The sequence below is a fragment of the Onychostoma macrolepis genome, chromosome 01 (genome assembly GCF_012432095.1).
Source record: "Onychostoma macrolepis isolate SWU-2019 chromosome 01, ASM1243209v1, whole genome shotgun sequence".
In the NCBI taxonomy this organism is placed as follows: domain Eukaryota; kingdom Metazoa; phylum Chordata; class Actinopteri; order Cypriniformes; family Cyprinidae; genus Onychostoma; species Onychostoma macrolepis.
The window spans coordinates 23063149-23085619 of NC_081155.1; the positions used below are offsets into that span (position 1 = coordinate 23063149).

Sequence of the window (22471 nt, forward strand, 5' to 3'; positions counted from 1 at the left end):
AATTAGAAACAACATGTAAATGAGAAATTGCGGCCACTGTAGTTGCACTCGACATTAAAGCTTGTCCGGGGCAATTTTGTAGTGAAAGACATCTTTAACGTTACATGCCCGATTGGACAAGTTAGCCTGATTAAAACTTGAGTGAAAAAAAATGACTAGGGAAGCATCCAAACGCAAGACTGATTCTGATTTTGCTAATGTTACATTCAACATCAAAACAAATAACCTTGACGGCACACATAAACTCACAGATGAAACATGAGGTAAATGTTCAAACTGTTGAGTTTATTTATAACATATGATATTTTTAAGCAGCATAACAAGTGATCTGTTGCTGATTATCACGATTGCAAATGTTACGTAGTTCAATAAACAATTAGTTAACATTAAGTTACTTTTTAGACACAATATTGACTGTTGTTCTATTTCACCAACGAAAATGGTTCCAAACGAAGATCAAAGCAAAACTCAGCTGTGTTTTTACTGAATGATTCAGCATTCTGAACGAATCGGTTCAATGAATGACTCAATTGACTCACTCATTAAGTTATTTGCTGCCACCTAATGGCGGTTTAGTTTCACGTTTAAAAAGTGTCATTGCATTTTTACAACGTTTCTTATTTGTAATTTCAAAAATTAATGTAAAACTTTAATGTCATAACACAGTTGTAATTTTGCATTATAAATTATTTAATTTGATTGGTGGTACAGTTCTACAATGTATTGTTATAATTGAATTTATTAATCAAATGTAAGAGTTTATTTTAAAATATATGCCTTTTTGGGTGTTCATTTTGGTCTTATTTATGTAAATGCATTTTTTTTTTAAATCACAAGATAATTTTCATTATTTCTTGTAGGTGCAAAGAATAGCAGCTGATGTGGAGAAATATTTGATGCTTCAAGACTCTCTGAAGCTGATTATATTAGGTAATGTATTAATTCTGTTGTAAATCATTTGATAAACTTGAATTTTAGATTACATTTTATATTGAAATACTGTATTGTAAGTTACATTATTGCTTCTATTTATTCATTTCAGGTGCACCCAGTGGCTTTTGACTAGGCCTATTCACATGGTTGTGAATTCATACCTCAACTTTGCGGCTGGATTTTGAGTCTTATTACAACTTCAGTCTGGCGTCCCGGGAGCAGGCATCTTTTGCACACTTGAATTATTTCAAAGGTAACATGTTTTACTTGAGTAATTACATTTGTGAAAAAGGTTACTTATTTAGTTTAAGTACTGGTAAATGCTGATTGTATTGTATAAGTGGCATTTTTACATTTATTTTATTGAGCTAGTTTCATTCAATACTGAACTTTATTCTAAAGCTTCTGCTTGTTTTTATGTGCAGATGTTTTGTTGGAATCACAACACTCACTGGATACAAGACGGATACACAGAGGCAAAACAAGTGGAAAGGTCTCAGAGAAGAGGGACAACCCTCATGTGTGTGCTCATCTCAGAAAGTTGATGGACTTTCAGTATGTATTTATTAAATTGTCTTTTGCAGGAATATTCTACATTTAATATAACATAAGCTCAAACAACAGAATTTGTGGTATAATGTTGATTCCAGCATTTTATTTTAATCCTTTAACCAAAATTATACAAATTCTGTTGATTTATAGAAAGGTAATGTTCTATTCAGAATATGGCTTATTTTTTGTGATATAACAGTTATTTGTAGTTATTTTGTGATGCTATGTTATTTTTATGATAAGATTTTAACTGTTGAAAGACTGACATTTTTATTTTTACCAGTAAAAGACTTGCAATGTCTTTCTGCCAGTTTTAATAAATATTTATTTGCAACATCTTTGACTTGGTTTTTATTCATTTGTAAATGTATTAAGATAGTTCTCATGATAATTCATTTAAATCAGTATTTTACAGTTTACTGTTAAAATTATTCTTTGCAGCATTTTCATTGTTAAATTATTACAACATCATCTTGGATTTAGGGGTATTTACAGGATTTTACTGGCAACTTTTGTTGCCAGGTAAATACTGTAATTTAGTGAGATTACAAAATATTGCTGTAAAATATATTTACAGGATTTTATTGGCAACTTTTGTTGCCAGGTAAATACTGTACTTTCATGAGATTACAAAATATTGCTGTAATATAAACTACAAGTTTAATTCAATGTTACTGTAAAAAATACTACAAATTACTGTATTTCACATACAGCAATTAACTGCAATTTGCTTTGCAGTATTATACTGTAATCCATTTTACAGCAATTAACAATTTTTTTTATTGGCAACTTTTTTGCCAGTAACATCCTGTAAATTCTACGGTACATTTTTTACAGTGTAATGCTTTCATTGTTGTAAATGTCCACTGGACTTTATGTTTTGGGTTAAAGGCTAGTTTTATTCATTTGTATTAAAATGTGTCTTCTTAAACTGCTGTAGACTACACAGTCTAAACTAAGAAAGATATAAGCCTTGTTGGGTGCAACATGGGTTTATAATTAGTTGCTTCTGCCTTCTAATAACATATTGTCAAGTAATACAATAAAAACTTATCTTGATTATACTATTATTTGTAGTTTACATGGTAACACTTTAGAATAGGGAACCCTTATAAACTATTAACAACGACTTTTCCCTCAATAAATTCCTAATTTGCTGCTTATTAATAGTTAGTAAGGTAGTTGTTCAGTTTAGGTATTGGGTAGGATTAGGGATGTAGAATAAAGTCATGTAGAATAAGGCATTAATATGTGCTTAATTAGTGCTAATATTCTATTAATATGCATGCTAATTAGCAACTAGTTAAGAGACCTTAAAATAAAGTGTTACCGTTTACATAAATCTCTTTCTTGAAAAACAGTCTTGGTTTTTAAATATGGGTACTTTAAGTTTAAGACTTTATCTTCTATATCAAATTGTAGTTTATGATATTAAGTCATGTTCTGGCTGTCCATTTTACATATTACTGCAGCTACAGTTCATCAGTAACCACAAAAGCAATTTGTCAGGTGTATTTCTGTCTGTAATAAAGCAACTTTACTGTATGAGAACTGTATTAGAAACTGCTTTAAGTAACCAAGCAGATGCCAACATAGATGGTTCCATAACAAGCCTGCAATAAAAGTTTTATTTCTGGTTTGAAGTAGTTAAGATTGCATTTATGAGTTGCCTCCTCCTACAAACTTTGATACCAGATTAGAGCCCATCAGCTGTCCATGACAGTTGAAACAATTTCATACTCAACAATATTACAATAAATTATAATAACATGTTTTACTCATCTAAAATGTGCTATGCCTCTGCAAATTTCCAGGTGCACACTGAAACACCTCAAACCATGTGTGCTGTGTGATAAAAGACAGGAATTAGATGTCACTTCAGAAAATCAAACACCTGAACATCAGAAGTCCCTGAACTGACATGTTTATAAAAACAAGAGGAAGAGGAATGTGAGGAAGTAGTAGGTGATGTAAAGTGAGGGCATCTATGGCATCTTAGAGAGACCTTCATAGTATTTGAATCAAAATAATGAACGGAACATAAAAGAAAAAAAACGGAAGCCAAGAATGCTATTAAAACACAAGAAGTATAGTAGGTTGTGCTGATATTATATATTTTTTAAAATATTAAATAAATAATGAATAATTGACAATGGGTCTTTGCATTGTGGCCGCATTACCACCAGATCAGAGTCAATTATTCTGCTTATACTACAGTTAACACATCTCAAGACATTGTTCATATGTTGTATTTCAAGACATTTCTCAGGTTTAAAATGCTCATGTGTGTAGGGCTAATTTCTTACGCATCTCATCCCACACTTCCATTAATTGCTAATTAATTAACTGCTAATTTCAATATGTCATTTTAGACAAGGAGGTTTGAGCCGTTGATGGCAGACTAATGCAGTTATTAATGCAGAGAGACTACTAGCGAAACAGTAAGTTTATCTGCTTCAAAAACAGTGCTGTTATTACCTTGCTAATGACAAATATAATGTAGCTTTTAAGTTGCTAGACTATTTTACTGCTAAAATAATCAGAGCAGCGCTATCAACACATTTCTGTGCAAGCGTGTGCTCATACTATACGTGTGTGTGGTTGTAAAGGAGAGAGAGCAGGAGAAACATTTCCGTACATAAAATTAATTTTGAGTTGTTATTTTTGTCCTATTGTTTACTATATTTATTTATAAATATATCAGTGTCATTGTGGATATTGGTTCTTTTGCTGTTGTAGGCTGTAATGACCTTTTAAATAACTGAAATCATTTGGCAAAGTGATAATGAACTGTAATGAGGTCAATACCTGCTTGGAACTACTTTAGACATACGTTTCCCTGAAAATAATTGCACATTTCAGAGCTTTTGTCAAACAATCAGAATTAAGCATTCAGCAGCCCCTTTAGTGTAAATGTAAAATACTTTAAGACAACTCAAAAAATTACTTCTAGAAAACAATCTTGTATATTCCAAAATAGAAAAAAAGAACTTAAAAAGAGAAGACCCAAAAGAGACCGACAAGTCTACAGCACACCTATGTAACCTATTTACAGTTCTTGCGGTCAGCTGATGGACACAGTGGTGTGTTTGGGAGAAAGGGAGGAGATGGAGGAAAGGTATCGCAAGAATGCTGACGTGACCACAGCGCAAGAGGGACGGTGCCACTGGACAGGCTAGGCAAAAAGCCAGCCCTCTCCCGGCTCACCCTGTGCTTGATCCAGAGGAGTAAATTATCCTAGGATCCTCTATTTATACAGTGTGTATATTTACAGCGGTGGATGATTGGGATGCTGCAATGTGCGAAAGCAATGTGAAAACGTTGCCGTCCTTTCTGGGAAAGAGTTATTCTGAGGCAGGAAAAGTTTTGGCTGATGCTGGCAAAGCTGAATAGCATAACTTCCATGACTTTGAGGGCTTGGTCCACTGAACCTGCCCTGAACTAACCCAAGAAAAGTTTGGATGAAACATCCATTTTTATTTCAGAAAGCTGTTCCTAACAGTATTATATCACTCTTCTCAGATAAATTTTCCATATGAAGTATTAATATAATAACACAAAGCACAGAATATCCTGACGTTCCCTCGGGAACCCAATTATAAAAGATGTCCTAAAGGCAAAAAGGTTGCCTGCTTTGCTTTAAAGTGACAGAATTTATATGCAAGTGCTGATTGATTAGCATGTGGCTGTTGACATACTTGTTGACAATATTTTCACTTTATTGGGGGACATGTAGAGGCACTCTTCCTGTGCTCAACCATGACTGTATTGACATAGTACATAGTAGCATGTTGTCTGTGAGCATGCTTGACCTATACTATGACTGAAAAGGTGAAGGGTTGAGCGCTGGTAGCGGCGTTTGTCTGTAATCTATGTATCCTGAGACAGTGATGCATGGCCACAACTGCTGTGTACAGCTGAATACAGCCATATGTTAACATGGCTATATGTCAGATTTAAAGCTGGGAGATGTTCAACTAAGACAACAATATCGGACCTGCAAATGGCACTGTCAATAATGATTAATGTGGCTTTGTTTCTAAACAAATTATGTTTTTATGTAGTCTAATGGCTATATGAATATTGTTCACTTTTTCTGTGTGGAGCTGTGGGGTTTCCAAACTGTTTTTTTTTTTTTTTGGTTTTCAGAAAGCGTTGTTTTATAGCCCTAGATCAGTAGGTTCTTTATTCTTTTGATGTCAGAAAACTGACTGGTAGGATCAGAACAACTGTACATACGTTTAACTTAATCTGACAAAGTGTAAATTTATAGCTAGTACTGTGCTGGCTGGTTTCCACCTATCAATCAGTACTACACTAACTGTCCGCTTTAGGTGCTTGAATGTGCATTGGTTGTAAGTGCAACAAAAGTTATTTTAGCAAAGTAACAAAATAGAAACAGACTCATCAAGCACCCGTGGCATGCTGGGTATTCGGCGAATGCTAACAGGGGTTTTTCACAAGCGTTGCTAAGAGTGGCATAGTGTTGTCCCAAACACGTATCCAAATAAACAGAGTGCCCTTTATTTTGGTTCATGTTATTAAAGGCATCAAACAATTCATTAGTGGAACGCTAGTTCCACAATTTGCATTGTTAAATCCTGTGTATATTTACTCACCATGAAGATTTACGACCTTTGCGTTCTCCAAGGGATTTCTGGTTCACAGTGTGCTGAAAGGTCTGGATCACAGTAAATTTAAACTCATAAATTCAAGCTTTGGTAGTATTTTAGAAAACTTCTATCCATCTGAACCTAGTGAGGGTCACTGGGGCAGAGGAAAATCTAAATGCTAATTCTATTAATCTCAAGGCAAAAAAGATGTTGAAGTTTCAGTATTAGTAAACTCTAAACATGAAATATTATCAAATAAGCAATTATTATTTATATAAATTATTCTCAAATTATAAAATTTTTGATCTATCTATGCAATCATAAATTACACTAACCTTGATTAATAAATGTAAAAAGTATTGTTCATTGTTAGTTCATAATACATAATGCATTAACAAACAAACTGAATCTTATTACAAAGTGTTAACCAGTTCAATTATTTTGGAAACTGCGATGAACTGTATCTTGGGACATAATTAACCATCAAAACATGTGCATATGTTCAGTAATATGATGCTTTAAGTAAACGACTCTTGTTGAGTTTACATGAATGGAGTTAATTAGTTATAATGAACTAAATGTCAGTTATTAGAGAAAATGATGACTGAAACAAAAATATTATTGGTCATTTAATCGGATATGTGAGGTGGTATCAATTCCCATATATCCGTTTGAAACACTGCTCCATAAATGGAAAGAGGGTATTTATATCTAGATGCGACCACAAGGTTTCCATACACAGTATGTATTCTCAAGTATCTACCCTGATTCTCACTTCAGCTAGGTCATGCTAAGCTGAAGTCGCAACAAGAAACATGAACAAAATAAAGCAGTTAAGTATAAATAAATGAGGTTTATAGGTAAAAGTACACAAATAAATAAATCTTCTTTAAAGAATGAAAGCTATTTCTCCAGGTTTATTTCTTTTTTTTTTGCAATTGATGCTGAGCACTTGTATTGGTGCCCAAGATCATGTGTCACATTAAGGAATAAACTCTATGTACTCCTGACAGCCATGGGGGATTTCCATCATCATCATCCTGTGGACGCATTTAAAATCCCATCCCCAGTGACTGCAATCACAAAAGATATATTTGGACTCTCTAGAAATAAAATTATATGAGAGGATTTTTTAGGCAGGCAGCAGGACATCACGCCCGTTAGGATCACTGTGATTTAAGCCATAGGTCAAACTACGCTTATGGTTGGCAAATAAAGTGTCATTAGGAAATGTGCCTGAATATACCTTTCAACAGCTTAGTGCTGCTAATTATTTACATGGTTGCTTGTGTAACTGGAAGAACTAAGGAAAATAAATTAATTAGTAAAAACCTTTTGTTGAGTTCAAGAGTTATTAAATATTCAAGAGCAACCCTTGTTTTATATTTTACTACAATAAAGGGGCCTCTGTCCACCTGTTTAACCAACTGGAATGAGTATTGTGTGGCTTGACCTTTCAACTGCCCCATGAGGTGACCCACCAAGTTACAAGCACATGAGTAACTCAATAAACACATAATTTCATTCAAACACAGCATGAATTTATTGACTGAAAACAAAAAGTCTATAAAGTGTTATTAGAAAAAAATACCAAAAGTATCACATCAATTGATACTAATTGAATTAAACATACACAAATGTTTAAATAAATTATGGAGACAAATGACATTAAATTTTTCTGTTAACATTTTTATTATATATTAATATAATTCATGAGATGCCAATTTGCCAATATTAATTAATTCTTTTTTTTTTTTTTTGGTCTCTATCACTCCAACAGAAGGCGCTGTTGCTACTATTCAGCTATATCTGTAGTTATTTTGGCAAGGCAAACTAAAATAATACTTTTAAATAAGAAATGTTCACAAATGAAAAGTTGAACATCAGGTGTCCTGACTACTTTTGTTAAACCATGAGGGGGGGGGATCCTCAGCAACCACATATTCCTTGAAGCATTTGTCACACTTATCACAAATCAGTGGCCACATCAATAGGGACTTCAGAATTTCACAACAGTTTTGTCTTAGTTTACATATTTTCTTTCCTATTTATTTCTATTGCAAAACTATTGGGCACACTTTATTTTAAGGTCCGATTCTCACTATTAACAAACCATTAACTATGATATGCCTCAGTAAACTTGTAATTTGCTGCTTATTAATAGTTAGTAAGGTAGTTGTTAAGTTTGGGTATTGAGTAGGATTAGGGATGTAGAATATAGTCATACAGAATATGTGCTTTATAAGTACTAATAAACAGCCAATGTGTTAATAAAAGGTATGCTAATAAGCAACCAGTTAATAGTGAGAATTGGTCCCTATACTAAAGTGTTACCAAATTATTTCCTTTCTGGTCTTAATATGAACTTTTTTTGCCTTCAGTGGGTAAGAAAGGAGAAAAAGAGAGGAAGGGCTGTGAATCCAACACTTTGGGGGGCTGTCCAATGTGCTGCCTTAAATTAGCCGAGGGAGAGGTTGGACTGAGGGTGGAGCTTTTTGCTGTCACTATCTCCCTTGTTAAGTATTACCTGCAGTGCTTCAGTAGGTTAGCTGCACTTGTGCTGTGTGTAAGGACAGAGAGAGGGGGGAACGTAGCAGTGAGATCAAAACCAAGCCTTGAGAAATCAAGGAAATCATCCTAAATCTTGCTTGGACACTGCAGTGCATCTATTTTTGCAAGTTCATGCAGTGCAACTAGCTATAAAAATATGGCTGGTTGTCTGCAAAGAGTAAGGCTGAGTGCAGCAGGAGCAACTATGCAGTGCCTCTTTATATTGATTTCATTAGGATGTTGTCTCTCTAAAGTGGATGCAGACCCTTTCGACGCAGCTTTCCGCCATAGGCACCGACCTGGACCTACTGCTGAGACAATATTGGTAGCCAACAATGGGATTAGAGTTCCCTTTGGACGCTCCGTTTATCTGGACCCTATCAATGACCTCGTGACTGAAGTGCACACAGGAGACCGCTGTCACATTACAGTCCTGGACAATGACCCACTGGCCCAGAGACCTGGAATGCTTACACCCAAGAAGTTCCCCTGCGCTTTTGGAGCAGAAGAGGTCAAATATACCCACTTTGGTTCTCGGAGTCCAAGCAAAGACCACGTAAAACTGCAGCTGAGGTATGACTCCCACACAGACACAGTGGTGGTTCCTTTCATTCTTGAAGTAGAAGTGGTCTTTCAGCAACTGGAGGTTGTCACTCGCAGCATGCCTCTGGTTGTGGACAAGCTCAATGGGCTAAGCAACCCAATTGACAAGAAAACTTTGGATTTTGCGTTTGAAGATGGTGTCACTACATGTAAGGTGACTACGCTGGTTGGTGCAGGCAAACTTCCCAGGTATGGTAGTCTTACTGATAACTCCATTAATGGTCAGATGACTAATTGCGATGATTTTGTCAAGAAGGGAATTCAGTATCAACACACTGCAACCACCAACTCTCCTAACAGAGACTATATTCCAATGCTAGTGGAAGTACAAGATAATGATGGCAATACTATTCAACAGGAACATTTCCAGATAATGGTTAGAATCAAAGAGGGCACTGAAAATACACCACCAAAGCCTAGCTTTATATCTATGATGATGATGGAGATTGACCAATTTGTGATGACAGCCATTACTTCAGATATGCTGGCAGCTGAGGATATTGAAACAGATTCTGAAGAATTAATCTTTAACATAACATCTCCCCTAGGCTATCAGCAGGGCTATATTATCAGCACAGATGATCAAAACCAGCCAATCACGTCTTTCCATCAGAGAGATGTTAAAGACCTAAAAATCGCTTACAAGCCTCCCTCTGAGGATTCAGACGTAGAAAGAATTTTCCAGATTGAATTCGAAATTGTTGACACTGATGGTGCTGTTTCTGATCCTTTTGCATTCATGATTGTTGTGAAGCCAATGAACACTTTAGCTCCAGTGGTAACCAAAAACACAGGACAGCTGCTTTTTGAGGGCCAATCAAGAACACTATCCAGCTTACACAATTTAGAGATCAGCGATGAGGATAATCTTGATGATGTGAAGATTACAGTTGTTGACGGCTTAAAACATGGAGAGCTGACAGTGCTAGGGTCTCAAAGAAAATTTTTCACACCAGCTGATCTAGATGCTGGCATTGTTGTGTACCAGCATGATGGAAGTGACACCTACAGTGACAATATTATATTTAGAATGACTGATGGCAGTAATGAAGTAGAGTTTTTATTTCCCATCACAATTGCCCCCACTGATGATGAACCCCCCATTATAAACGCCAACACTGGTATTGTGCTTTTCAAGAATGAAGTGATGCAAATCTCCCCCTTTATCCTGAGTGCCACTGACATTGACTCAGAGGATTCAACAATTAAATTCATACTAGAAGCACCATACTCAGACATCGGTGAGCTACTCCTCAAGCAGGTGGAGCCTCCTCCAGATCCATCTGCGTGGAAATTTAGTGCAACAGATGAGATGTTTGAACAGGTGGTGACAGAATGGTTTCAGCGGGATATTCTGGATGGGAAGCTGTTCTATCGTCACAAAGGACCTCATAGTACCACAACTGTGATTGACCAGTTTGTCTTCAGAGTCCAGGATGACAATGACCCACCAAATCAATCAGGAGAGCACACATTCACCATTAAAATACATCCAGTAGATGACATTCCTCCAGAACTTTACCCTGGCACCACATTACACATGGAAGTCAAAGAATACGAGCTGACATTTTTCAAGAAAAAATATCTACGTTACACAGATCTGGACTGTGATGACAGGGATCTTAAGTACACCATCATCAAACCTCCTACTGACACAGATGAAAACAACCCTATTCCTCTTGGTGCTATTGTGCTGACTGATAGCCCTGACGTCACAATCAGTGAGTTTACGCAAGCTCAGGTCAACCACCACAAAGTGGCATTCAAACCCCCAGACCAAGAGCTTGGTATTACTCCCAAAGTGGTCCAGTTTACATTCAGCGTGGAGGACACTGCTAGCAATTCAGTTGATGGACTGTTTACAATCTTTTTACAGCCTGTTGACAACAAACCCCCTGTAATTACTAACACTGGTTTCACTGTTCTGGAGCGAAATACTTATATACTAACCAAAAATGAACTGGATGCCTCTGACCAGGACACTGAGGATGAGAACATTAAATTTACAGTGACCCAGATTCCCAGGTTTGGGCAGCTGCAATATTTAGGAATCGACATGTCTAATGGCCAAACATTTGTGTTGGAGGACATTGAAAACAGCCGACTGGCCTACATTCACAGTGGTGAAGAATCTCTTTACGATGTCATTAAGCTGGACATTAGTGATGGCTTTCATGAAGTCCCAATTGTTGTCAAGATCAGCATCAAGCCAGTCGATGATGAGACTCCAAAAATTATGTTACCGGCTGGTTTGTTAGGGGCGTCCATTGATGTACTTGAGAATGGCGCAACAGAAATCACCAGCAGTGTCATCCAGGGTCGTGATGAAGACACAGATGACCTCATGCTGACTTTCATAGTTGAGGAGCCTCCTAGGCTAGGAGAAATAATGGTGAATGGAGCTCCAGCTGAGCGCTTCACCCAGCAAGACATAATCAATGGTGCGGTCGTCTATGTTCACACTAGTGGTGAAATTGGTCCCATCAAAGAGCATGATTCCTTCAATCTTACCATATCTGACATGTCAGATGAATGGGTTGTTGGTGGCAACAAAGTCCAAGGGGTCCGTGTCCACGTCACCATTCTCCCTGTAGACAGCATTCCACCTATAGTTAATGTTGGCAGCCAGTTTGTAGTAGTTGAGGGTGAGAAAAATGTTATCACATTAGAGCATATTCAAGCTGAGGACATTGACACTGATAATGATGATATCTTGTGTACCATTATCGTTCAGTCCACATCTGGCTATGTGGAGAACATCTCCCCATCTCCTGGCTCTGAAAAATCCAGAGCAGGCACTGCCATCACAGCATTCACCATTAGAGATGTTGGTCTAGGTCACATCTATTATGTCCAAAGCATTCACAAGGGTGTGGAGCCAGTGGAGGACAGATTCACTTTCCGCTGCTCAGATGGCATTAACTTTTCAGAAAGGCACTTTTTCCCCATTGTCATCATCCCAGCCAATGACGAAAAGCCAGAGATTTTCATTCGTGAGTTTGTTGTCATGGAGGGGATGAGCTTGGTTATTGACACTCCTATTTTGAATGCTGCTGATGCAGACATCCCAAATGATGAATTATTTTTTGAAATACTTAAAAACCCAAAACATGGAAACATAGTTCAGCAGTTGAGCACTGGAACACTTCCAGTGGTGAAATTTACCTTAGAGCAGATCAAGGAGGCTTCCAATATTGTTTATGAGCATGATGACTCTGAAACCAAGGAAGACAGTTTTGAAATTCGACTCACTGATGGGAAGCACACTGTTGAGGAGAAGGTCATTATAATGGTCATTCCTGTTGATGATGAAACCCCAAGAATGGCCATCAATGATGGCCTGGAAGTAGAAATTGGAGAAACCAAAGTAATAAGTAACAGAGTCCTGAAGGCCACAGATCTGGATTCTGAAGACAAAGAGCTTACTTACATTGTCCGCTACGGCCCTGGCCAAGGCTATCTTCAGAGAATTACCAAACATGGGCTTGTCATTGGCAACATTAGTATTGGAATGAATTTCACTCAAGATGAACTTGACAGACAGTTGATTCAGTATGTTCACACAGGCCAGGAGGGTGTCCGTGACCTGCTAAAGTTTGATGTAACCGATGGAATCAATCCCCTCATTGATCGCTACTTCTACATTAATATTGGAAGCATGGACATGGTCTTCCCTGATGTTATCAACAAGGGTGTGACCCTCAAAGAGGGCGGTAAGGTCACCTTGACCACAGACCTTCTCAGCACAACTGACATCAACAGTCCAGATGAATATCTAAGTTTCAGCATCACCCGTGCTCCTAGCAGGGGCCATCTTGAAAGTACCGATCTCCCAGGGGTGCCCATTTCCACCTTCACTCAGCTGCAGCTAGCTGGCAACAAGATCTACTATATCCATACATCTGATGATGAAGTGAAGATGGACAGCTTTGAGTTTGAGGTGACAGATGGCTACAACCCTGTCTTCCGCACCTTTCGTGTATCCATTACAGATGTCGACAACAAGAAGCCAGTCTTGACAATCAACAAGCTGGTGTTGGGGGAGGGAGAAACCAAGCTGATCACACCCTTTGAATTGACAGTGGAGGACCGTGACACACCAGACAACCTGCTGAGATTTGTAGTGACTCAAGTGCCAGTTCATGGTCAGCTTCTGTTCAATGGAACGCAAGTCATTTCATCATTTACCAAGCAGGACCTAAATGAAAACCTTATAACTTACAGGCATGATAGCACAGAGACAAATGAAGACAGCTTTTCTTTCACAGTTACTGATGGGACTCACACTGAATTTTATGTTTTCCCTGATACTGTATATGAAACTCGTAAGCCTCAGGTGATGACCATTCATATCACCACGGTGGACAATGGAGTGCCTCAAATTGTTGTAAACAAAGCAGCACCCACTCTTAGGGTTCTTCAAACTGGGCACCTTGGATTTTTGATTACGAGCAAAGCTCTAAAGGCTGAGGACAGAGACAGCCCAAACAAAGTGCTTAAGTATATTGTAACGGAGAACCCTCTTCATGGCTTTATCATGAATTCTGCTTTGGGCAATGATAGCATCAAGTCTTTTTCACAGGGTAAGTTATTCTAATTTACCTTTTTGTTTTCTGAAATGTATTATGCAAAACCTGTCACTGTTATTTATGGTTTATTAATCTCCAACTTCTCATACTCTATCCTTTCTACTTATTAGCTGATATTGATGACATGAAGATTTGCTATGTGCTTCTTGATGGGTCCAATGCCACAAGTGACATATTCTACTTCACAGTGGAAGACAATGGTAAGAATGTCTCTTCCTTGCCCCTCTCATTAACTGGAAGTGTCATGTGTCACTAATGCTGCTGTAGGAATTTCAAAGCTTTCATTTGTTTATTTAAATCAATTTTGCTGAAGGGGACTTTTCTAGGCTGGTTTATAATTAGCAGAGTATTTCTTTTTCAGAGTCAGTATTAACCAATGTTTGATGCTTCAGTGCTTCTTAATTTTATGTGGTCAAAATGCCAACACTTTCTGAGTTTAACTGTCAGGCTTGGAAATCAGACTGTATGCCACCTCGTCATGACACACACCAACACACATTCAGACATGAAAAAGGAAACAATTAATCTTTTTCAACTTGGATGAGCCTGGACAAGTTGGTAGAGCTAAATAATAGTAAATAATAGCATTTGTCTAATATGTCTAGGATCTTAACTGAATGTCTAAGCATTTCCCAGTAACCTTAAGCAAGGCTGTATTTTTTTTTTTTCATTTATTTTTTTTTTTTAATCCAGGATTTTTACTTATTTTTACTTATATCCTATGTTAATTCATATGATCAGCACAAACAAGGTTGTGCATCTTTATGAAATCCTTAATTGTAAACTTAAAAAGGAGAAGACATTTGCTTGTTAGTAGTTTAACTGATGGCACCTTAACTGCATAGGAACTGAAGCATGCACTAGCTGGCACTGCATCTCTTTGGCAACATTTCAGCTGGAGGCAGTCACTGCTATAAGAGCCAAGAAAGATACACATTTTCAGAGAGCTAGCCAAGATAATAGAAACAATACCATTCAGACATGGACCCAAAAGAATCTGGTACTTACAAACAGTATTAATTTTTGAGTACATATTACAAACCTCAGACTGACACATATGATGTTTAAAATTCATATAGACTATAAAGTAGCTAATGGATAGGAATGGAACAGGTTTACATATACATTTCTCAAAGTAACTCTCACCTTCTGTTAAGACTGACTTTACAATCTTTATGTGTGGGGCTCAAGAGTACCTAAAGCTATAAATAAATAACAGTAATTTTAAAATCAACCTATTTTTCCCTTTCCAATTATTCTTTCATGGTTTCTGTTTGAGAAACCAGCAAAAAAAAAAAAAAAAAAAAAACGTTTGCACACAAACTAAAAAAAAGAAAAAGAAACTGAGCTATACACAGCCACAATAGCTTGCATGCTACAAGAGGATACACTAATACACACATCCATGTATAGATCAGAGTTTCTAAGGCCAGAAGGATTGAAGACGAGGTGTGAAATTGCTGTTATGGATACCAGCAGAATGCTAGCCATAATATGAGAGTTATGTGCAGTGTGAGCCAGGTGGTAATATTTCAATTGCTGTTCAATTCTTTCTATAAAGTAAACAGTTGCTGTTGGACAACATACCTACAGTACACAGGTTATTAGACTTTATTTATTTTAACTTTATGTTACATTTACACCCAATTTGCTAAGCTAAACCACAAAGGACTTAATTTAGACGCCCATCCACCATTTTAAGTCAAGCTTATGTATCTATATAATTTTTAAAAAAGCCCTACCATCCACATTTTCAAACAGCCTACAGGTTTCAACTGAACAAATACACTTTTAATTCACCAGGCTTTGTATAATTAGTTATTGGCAAGTTGCCAACCATATAATTAATGTAGTAGCCTATAAACAAACTTAATAGTTTAACTTCCATTTGCTGTCAGTGTTCACATAAAACATACTTCTATAAAGCACACACTTAGGTTTCATAACAAAAATTATGCTGTTCGTATTAGGGACATAACTCATATCCAAAGCAATGTTATATGATCATTTGCTAGATGGTGGAATGCATTTCCTCTGAGATTTGTGGCACCAGCTACACTGACTTGCAGAAAGGGATTTGTGTGTCAAGGAGCAAAGATCTGCTAACAGATCTCCTTTCAAAGATCTCTCTATGCCTGGCTGAAACTCAAAGCCATTACAAGATATGCTGAAAACCCTAGGGCTTCCCCTTACTTGTTCATCTTTTGAGCTGTAGAAGATGGTGAAGATCATACTGCTAGGTTGGGTTTTTCTTCCAGCAATTTCTCAGGATAATCAAACATGAGTATTAGTGGAAAGCCAGGGAGAAAGGCTCAGTTGCTAAACCTAGTGAGGCATCATAGGCGCTATGCTGGCCAAATTCTAAGGAGGCATTACATGTACAGTATCAGGTCTACAAAGTCTCTCTAAAGTTTTGTGGTTTCTTTTTCACAGACGTCTGCACCTAATCCGTGTGTCAGACATGTAAACATCAAAAAGAATTACTGCTCTTTGGTGCCAGTGGCTTCCACAACCACACTGAATACAGGAGCCACATCTCCATTCCCCTATTTCCTCCTTGCATCTCTCATATTTGCTAGAGGATATGATGTATGTTTCTGGGGTTATTCTTATCTCTCACAGATGCCAGAGTTTTTCCTGTGATCTGAGCCTTGAGATCACCCTATGGTGCCTTTCCCTCCTAAGAGTATTTTCTCTTGATCTCTCTTCCTCTGCCTGCCACAGCCAACTTAGGCGACTGGTGTCAAAAGGGATGTGGCTGGTCTACCATGCCATAATTCATCATCCTGCAGTTTGGGGATCAGGTGCCTGGCTTTCGCAGATGTCACGTGGACAAGTACAGTACCTGCCAGTGTCCAGTTGTCAAATATCCCCTCTGTGGAATGCCTGGAATTACATGAGGCGCCTAACATAGACTTCCAAGCTTGGTGCTTGTGAGACGCCATTATTAGATGCAGAGGAAATGGCCAAAGCTTCTCAGGTCAGAAAGATGTGACCCATATTTGAATATGACTTCATGTTACCTCGTGAAATCAGATGGGGTCTAATCTTAAGCATGGTCATACATTTTCATGTTTGGGATACTTAACATGGCCCTAGTTCTTATAAGTATAAAATGATGTGGATGTACTAGGCCAGTTTAGTCTTGCAATATGCCTCTGGCAGTGAATGTTGATATCCTCCCATGCCTGAGGCTCTATACATCTATTGATCTGTGGCACTGAGGTGAAGATCTATCAGAACTATCAAACTCTATACTCACCACAGTGTCATTACGTGTAACACATGAAACTTTCTACAAGCAAAACCCATTTTGATCCATCATCTGGTGGGCCTAATTCCTTAAAACAAGAAGCTATATAAAATTCACATTCAAAAGTGGAAAATTTGGCACAAATTTTGTTGTGTGTGTGGGGGTTATTTTAAGCATACAGTAATAGCAATAACGCCAATTAATTCCTTGTGGAATTATTACTGCCAACTTGAAACAAAGACATACTTATGGTTGGTAAAGGGATAGTTCACCCATTAATTACTCACCCTCATGTCGTTCCAAATCCGTAAGACCTTAATGCATCTTCAAAACACAAATAAAGATATTTTTGATAAAATCCAAGAGCTTTGTGGCCCTGCATAGACAGCAACACAACTAACACATTCAAGGCCCAGAAAGGTAATATGCATGCTAATCTAGTTAATAATGAGAATTGGTCCCTATAGTAAAGTGTTACCATGAGGAAATATTTTTTTTTTCAGAAGCTATTAGTGTTAGCTTTAATTATTGTGGGTTCAGGTCTTCTCAACTTTTTTTTTCTTCTGCAATATCAAAGGCTGTTGGTGGCTTGAATAAGTGTGACTGTGACCATTACTTAGCCCTGGATTCTTTCTATATATTATTGCAGTCATAAATACCTCCAGAGCTTCAGACATCCCTCTGTGACGCCTGAACCCATTAAATGAGTTAGCACCACTCAGAGATGCTGATACTTACTGGGCTTAACTGCCGCTCCAGCTTATATCAGAAACTCTTAAATTAAATACTTTGTAACACCACAAACTGCTATTGCACTGCTCCAATTCTCATGACATATACTGAACTAAAAACAACATTTTGAGAAAACAGTCTGAGACACTCATGAGAAAACATTCTGCCTTCAAGGGACACTTTTGTGTTGTTTGTTCATTGTAGACACAAATCCCCCTAGAGTGTAGAAAGAAGCAGAAAGAACCATGACAGTGGGTTTGGGCCACCCAGACAGTGCCTGCTGTCTGCTTCAGTTGTTGCTCCCATGCACAGATAAAAGCTGACAAAAGGGGTGAACGAGGGAGGGGATAAATGCAGGGAGTGAGGATACAGCTGTCAGTTCCCACTCTTGGAATCTGAAAACCACTAAGAAATGGTGTGAGAAAGAGAAGAAAAAGTGCACAGTCAGAAAACTGAGGTGGGCTGTTAAACAGCACCTGCCTTCCAAACATAGCAATAAAACTATTTAGGAAATTGCCCCAGGTGACTGTCAACTCTGACGGCTGAATTCACTCTGCAAATAACAGTACATTAGTGATAATTGAACAAAATATCAGTTGCAAATGCATCTGTTTAGACTGCACGCTTATAAAGCTCTGTTCCGAAACCCAGTAAACGCAATACAGCTAAGAAAGTGTAATTTTTTTAGGGCTGTGAACATCAACTCAAATCAAATATATTAAATGTCTAATGCAAAACTAACCAATGTGATATTAACTTTTTTTTTTTTTTTCATTATTGCTTTCTAAAGAGAAAATGATTAACAGAATTATATTTATTGTGAAACATGATTTTTTTTTTTGGCTATCATTACTCTGATAGAGGGTTAAAAAAAACCATCAATATGGCTTTAGCACAATAACAAATAAAATATCATTTATTTTCTATAATTTATTAAACAGTGAATACAATTTCAGTCATTTATTGAACAATTTACTGTAACTTTGGAATATCTCACACTCACAAACTGGTCTTTAAAAATGTATAGCTATCTTTGTTTTGGGACTAAGTCTTTGGCAAAAATCCAAAATGTAAACTCCTTAAGTACTATTACAATCATCTGACAAATTGAATCAATTATATTCATAATTTATACTCACTCTTTGTGCCTTGTGATTGTCTTATTATTTTGTGTTTAATTGGTTTTACAGTACCTATTAACTTTCGTTCATATTTTTATATAGAATAATCATGATCAATTATTTTATGCATGGAATTTATAGAATAGAGGGACATTGTCTCCATTGCAAGTGGAACTATTTTCCATAATCTTGCAGACAAAGTGGCCTTATCCAGGGCCAGAGAAATGTCATAAGGCCTCCGCGTCTCACAGGTGACTTCTGTATTCTTAACTGAAAGAGAGCCTTCAGTCTGCATGTTGTCCGTTTGATAATCCTCTGATACAGCCTCACTAAGCTCAATATCAGTTCATACTCAAACCAGGCAGTATGCCTGAGAAAATTGCCTCCTGTAGAAAGAGGCACTTGGCTGAGCTACGATACGGTTCTCCTTCCATTAAGCCTTTGAAACGTGCTTCATTTTCTTCACATTGTGCCTTTGCTGGATGTTTAATAATCAGCTTGTTTTTAATACTTGTTAATGTGCTCAGCTATGCAGTTGATGCATCTGTAATGTGTCACTGCTTAACAAGAGATAAAACATCTCATTTGAATGAGGCTCCTCCACATGTCAATCAGCTTCAATGTGTTTAACGACTCTTCAGCAAACTAGGGCAAAGATAAAAATGATAAATGAGTTCTATATTTTTAGGCAGAGCCGTCAGACACTTGAGCTTGGTCAAGGCCAATGCTGTCATGTCAATCTGAGCCGTTTCCTAAACTGAGAGGAGGGTGATAAAGAAGAAGGCCAATGGAGGACATGATGATGCTGTTTTATTGATTACTATAAATCAGTCTGACTACATCTATTTCAAATGGATGTTTTTGACACATCTTGTGATTTGAACTACAATATTGCTTCTGCATATGCTCACATCAAAAGAGCAGCTCCTATTTGTGTAAAAACTACAAAATAGCAAGCATTTTTTTTAAAATAAAGAGTTCACAAGAATTCACATTTAAAACTGCAATTTTTATTCAGTTACGCACCAACGGTGCAAACTTTTTGTCATCTACAGTGATGTATCGGGGGCCTACGAAATTACTTAATAAAATGAATGCCAACAAATTCAGAACAACTTGAGCCAAGAAATAGTGTCCAAGAATGTAACATACATTTTGTCTTTAAAGATAATCAGAGTCATGGGGTAGCATGGATTATGGCAAAATGGGATTGAGAATATTTTCAAAGTCATTACAGCTCTTTATCCTACTTCAGTCACTCAAGATTCAGGATCCTCGCTGCTTAAATCGTTTAGTCCATGGATAGAGTCTAATCCGATTATACTTTAATCTGATTACTCAACATGATAATTAGTCACTGAGGTGTGTATGATTTGATGGAATAATTCTAAAATTTAGAATATATTACCATAGCTCTATCTATTAAAAAGAAAAAATAAGTTTATTTCTAGTTTATTTCTAGTTTAGTTCTATTTTGTTTATCTTGGATCTGGAGGTGGCACATTAGTAAGTGTAGCACATATGCAAGTCTTGGAGACAAAAGATCAGACTGATCCCTACTGCCATTTTCATCTCTTTCAACTCTCCATCTTTTGTGTTAATCTGCACCAACCACAATTTTCCACAACTGCCTTCTTTACACTATCATGGTATGGGCTTTTGGCATTAACCTGACACCTCGTTGGACTCATTCTTCTTGAAACTTATTCAGCTACCAACAAAAGTAGTAAAAAAGGAAGGCAGTGTGAACATGAAATATTGAGTATTGATTTTACAGTAGTAATGAGGGAAAGACAAAAAAGGGTGGAGAACGTCAATAGAAAACGAAACCACCCCAGGACATCCACAAGCAGGACACAGGATCAAGTTACGCTCATATTGGCCCCTCTTTCTTTTTACATATCTGAACTTCAAAGAAATGAATCTTTAGCAAACTACATGTTCTCAAGGTGCTCAAATACACACTTTGTCTTTTTGCATTGTGCATCATTAAATTCATTGTGCTTTTCTCTGTTTGAAAAGGGGGCAACAAACTGAAACCACAACCATTCCGTCTAAACTGGGCCTGGATATCTCTAGAAAGGGAATACTACATTGTGGATGAGGATGCAAAGTTTCTGGAGGTCACCCTCAAACGCCGGGGATACTTGGGAGAGACATCATTTGTCAGTAAGTATTTATCAAAGTGATGGTGTTACCCTACAAGTCAAAATCTTTATCACCAGTTTTCTGTTCCAAAATATTTGTTTAGGCCTATGTCAAAATGACAGGACTTGTGCAGATGTTTAATAAAATACAGCTCATTAAATTTTGGAATCCTACTAAAAAACAAAACTGAACCTCCCTCGTTGTCATGTCTGTATATATTTAGAGATAGTAAACAATGTTTATTTGCAGCTGTTATAAGTTGGTCCCACTGTGTTTGGTATTTTCACAGCTCTTTAACTATGACTTACAATGTCTTAAATTGTACCACAGCCTTTTACTGTTCCTTAAAAGTATATAGTTACAAAGTAGTCAGCAGATATCATAAACTGTTCACTCAGTTTGAGTAACTCAGAGTTATGTTTGTAGTTTAAGGTCTAAATAGTGTTTTCCATTTTAAAGGCATTGCCACCAAAGATGGTACAGCAAAACAGGACAAAGACTTCCGTGGCAAAGCTCAGAAACAGGTCCAGTTTAACCCTGGCCAGACATCTGCCACCTGGAGGGTGAAGATATTCACCGACCAAGAGTTTGAAACTTCAGAGATGTTCGAAATCCAGCTTTCAGATCCAGTGATGGCTGTTCTTGAATACCCTGATACAGCCACTGTGGAGATTGTAGATCCTGGTGATGGTAATTAAGCCATGTTTAACGATTTCCTACTCTGTCTATGTACTATAAAACACACATTGCTTCCAGAGTGTTTGCACCACAACGATTCACTTTTAAGCACTGGAACTTCTCTCTTTTCAGAGTCCACCGTATTCTTCCCTCAAGCGGAATATCATATAGAAGAGGATATAGGAGAACTATTAGTCCCGGTGAGAAGATCAGGAGACGTCAGCCAAGAACTAATGGTTATTTGTTACACACACCAAGGTGAGATCTACAAAATTATCACACAATTACCTAATAACAGGATTATTCAAATATTGCCTATTACAACTTCAGCTGTACTTTTGGTGTATATTCTAACAATGTAGTACTTGAAAGTCTGTTCGTATAAAAAAGAAATCCTTCTATACAGGCAGTGCAACCGGAACTACCCCCAGCACAGTGCTCTCCTATTCAGACTACATCACAAGACCCGAGGACCACACCAGCGTCCTGCGTTTTGATAAGGATGAGCGGGAAAAGTCGTGTCGCATCATAATCATTGATGACTCCCTCTTTGAGGAAGAGGAGAGCTTCAACGTGTCCCTCAGTATGCCGATGGGTGGCCAAGTGGGAGCCAAGTTCCCCAGTGCCAAAGTGGTAATCTTGGCTGATAGTGATGATGGTGAGTTGGCTAGAACTATATAAATAATTTTATTCAATTTA

The 22471-nt window shown here is 37.3% G+C and overlaps 1 protein-coding gene and 1 long non-coding RNA gene across 2 annotated transcripts in view; one reads left to right on the top strand and one right to left on the bottom strand.

Annotated features, from left to right (window-relative positions):
• The window catches only part of LOC131538913 (uncharacterized), an 80131-nt gene that overhangs the window by 47504 nt on the left and 10156 nt on the right, over nt 1–22471 (bottom strand). The window lies entirely within an intron of this gene.
• Nucleotides 7832–22471, top strand: part of frem3 (Fras1 related extracellular matrix 3) — a 28881-nt gene continuing 14241 nt past the window's right edge. Inside the window, exons 1-6 of the mRNA XM_058772994.1 lie at nt 7832–13834; nt 13951–14040; nt 20969–21115; nt 21554–21784; nt 21905–22030; nt 22179–22430. Coding sequence (XP_058628977.1) covers nt 8806–13834; nt 13951–14040; nt 20969–21115; nt 21554–21784; nt 21905–22030; nt 22179–22430 — 5875 coding nt within the window. The 5' untranslated portion in view covers nt 7832–8805. The remainder of the gene's footprint in view (nt 13835–13950; nt 14041–20968; nt 21116–21553; nt 21785–21904; nt 22031–22178; nt 22431–22471) is intronic.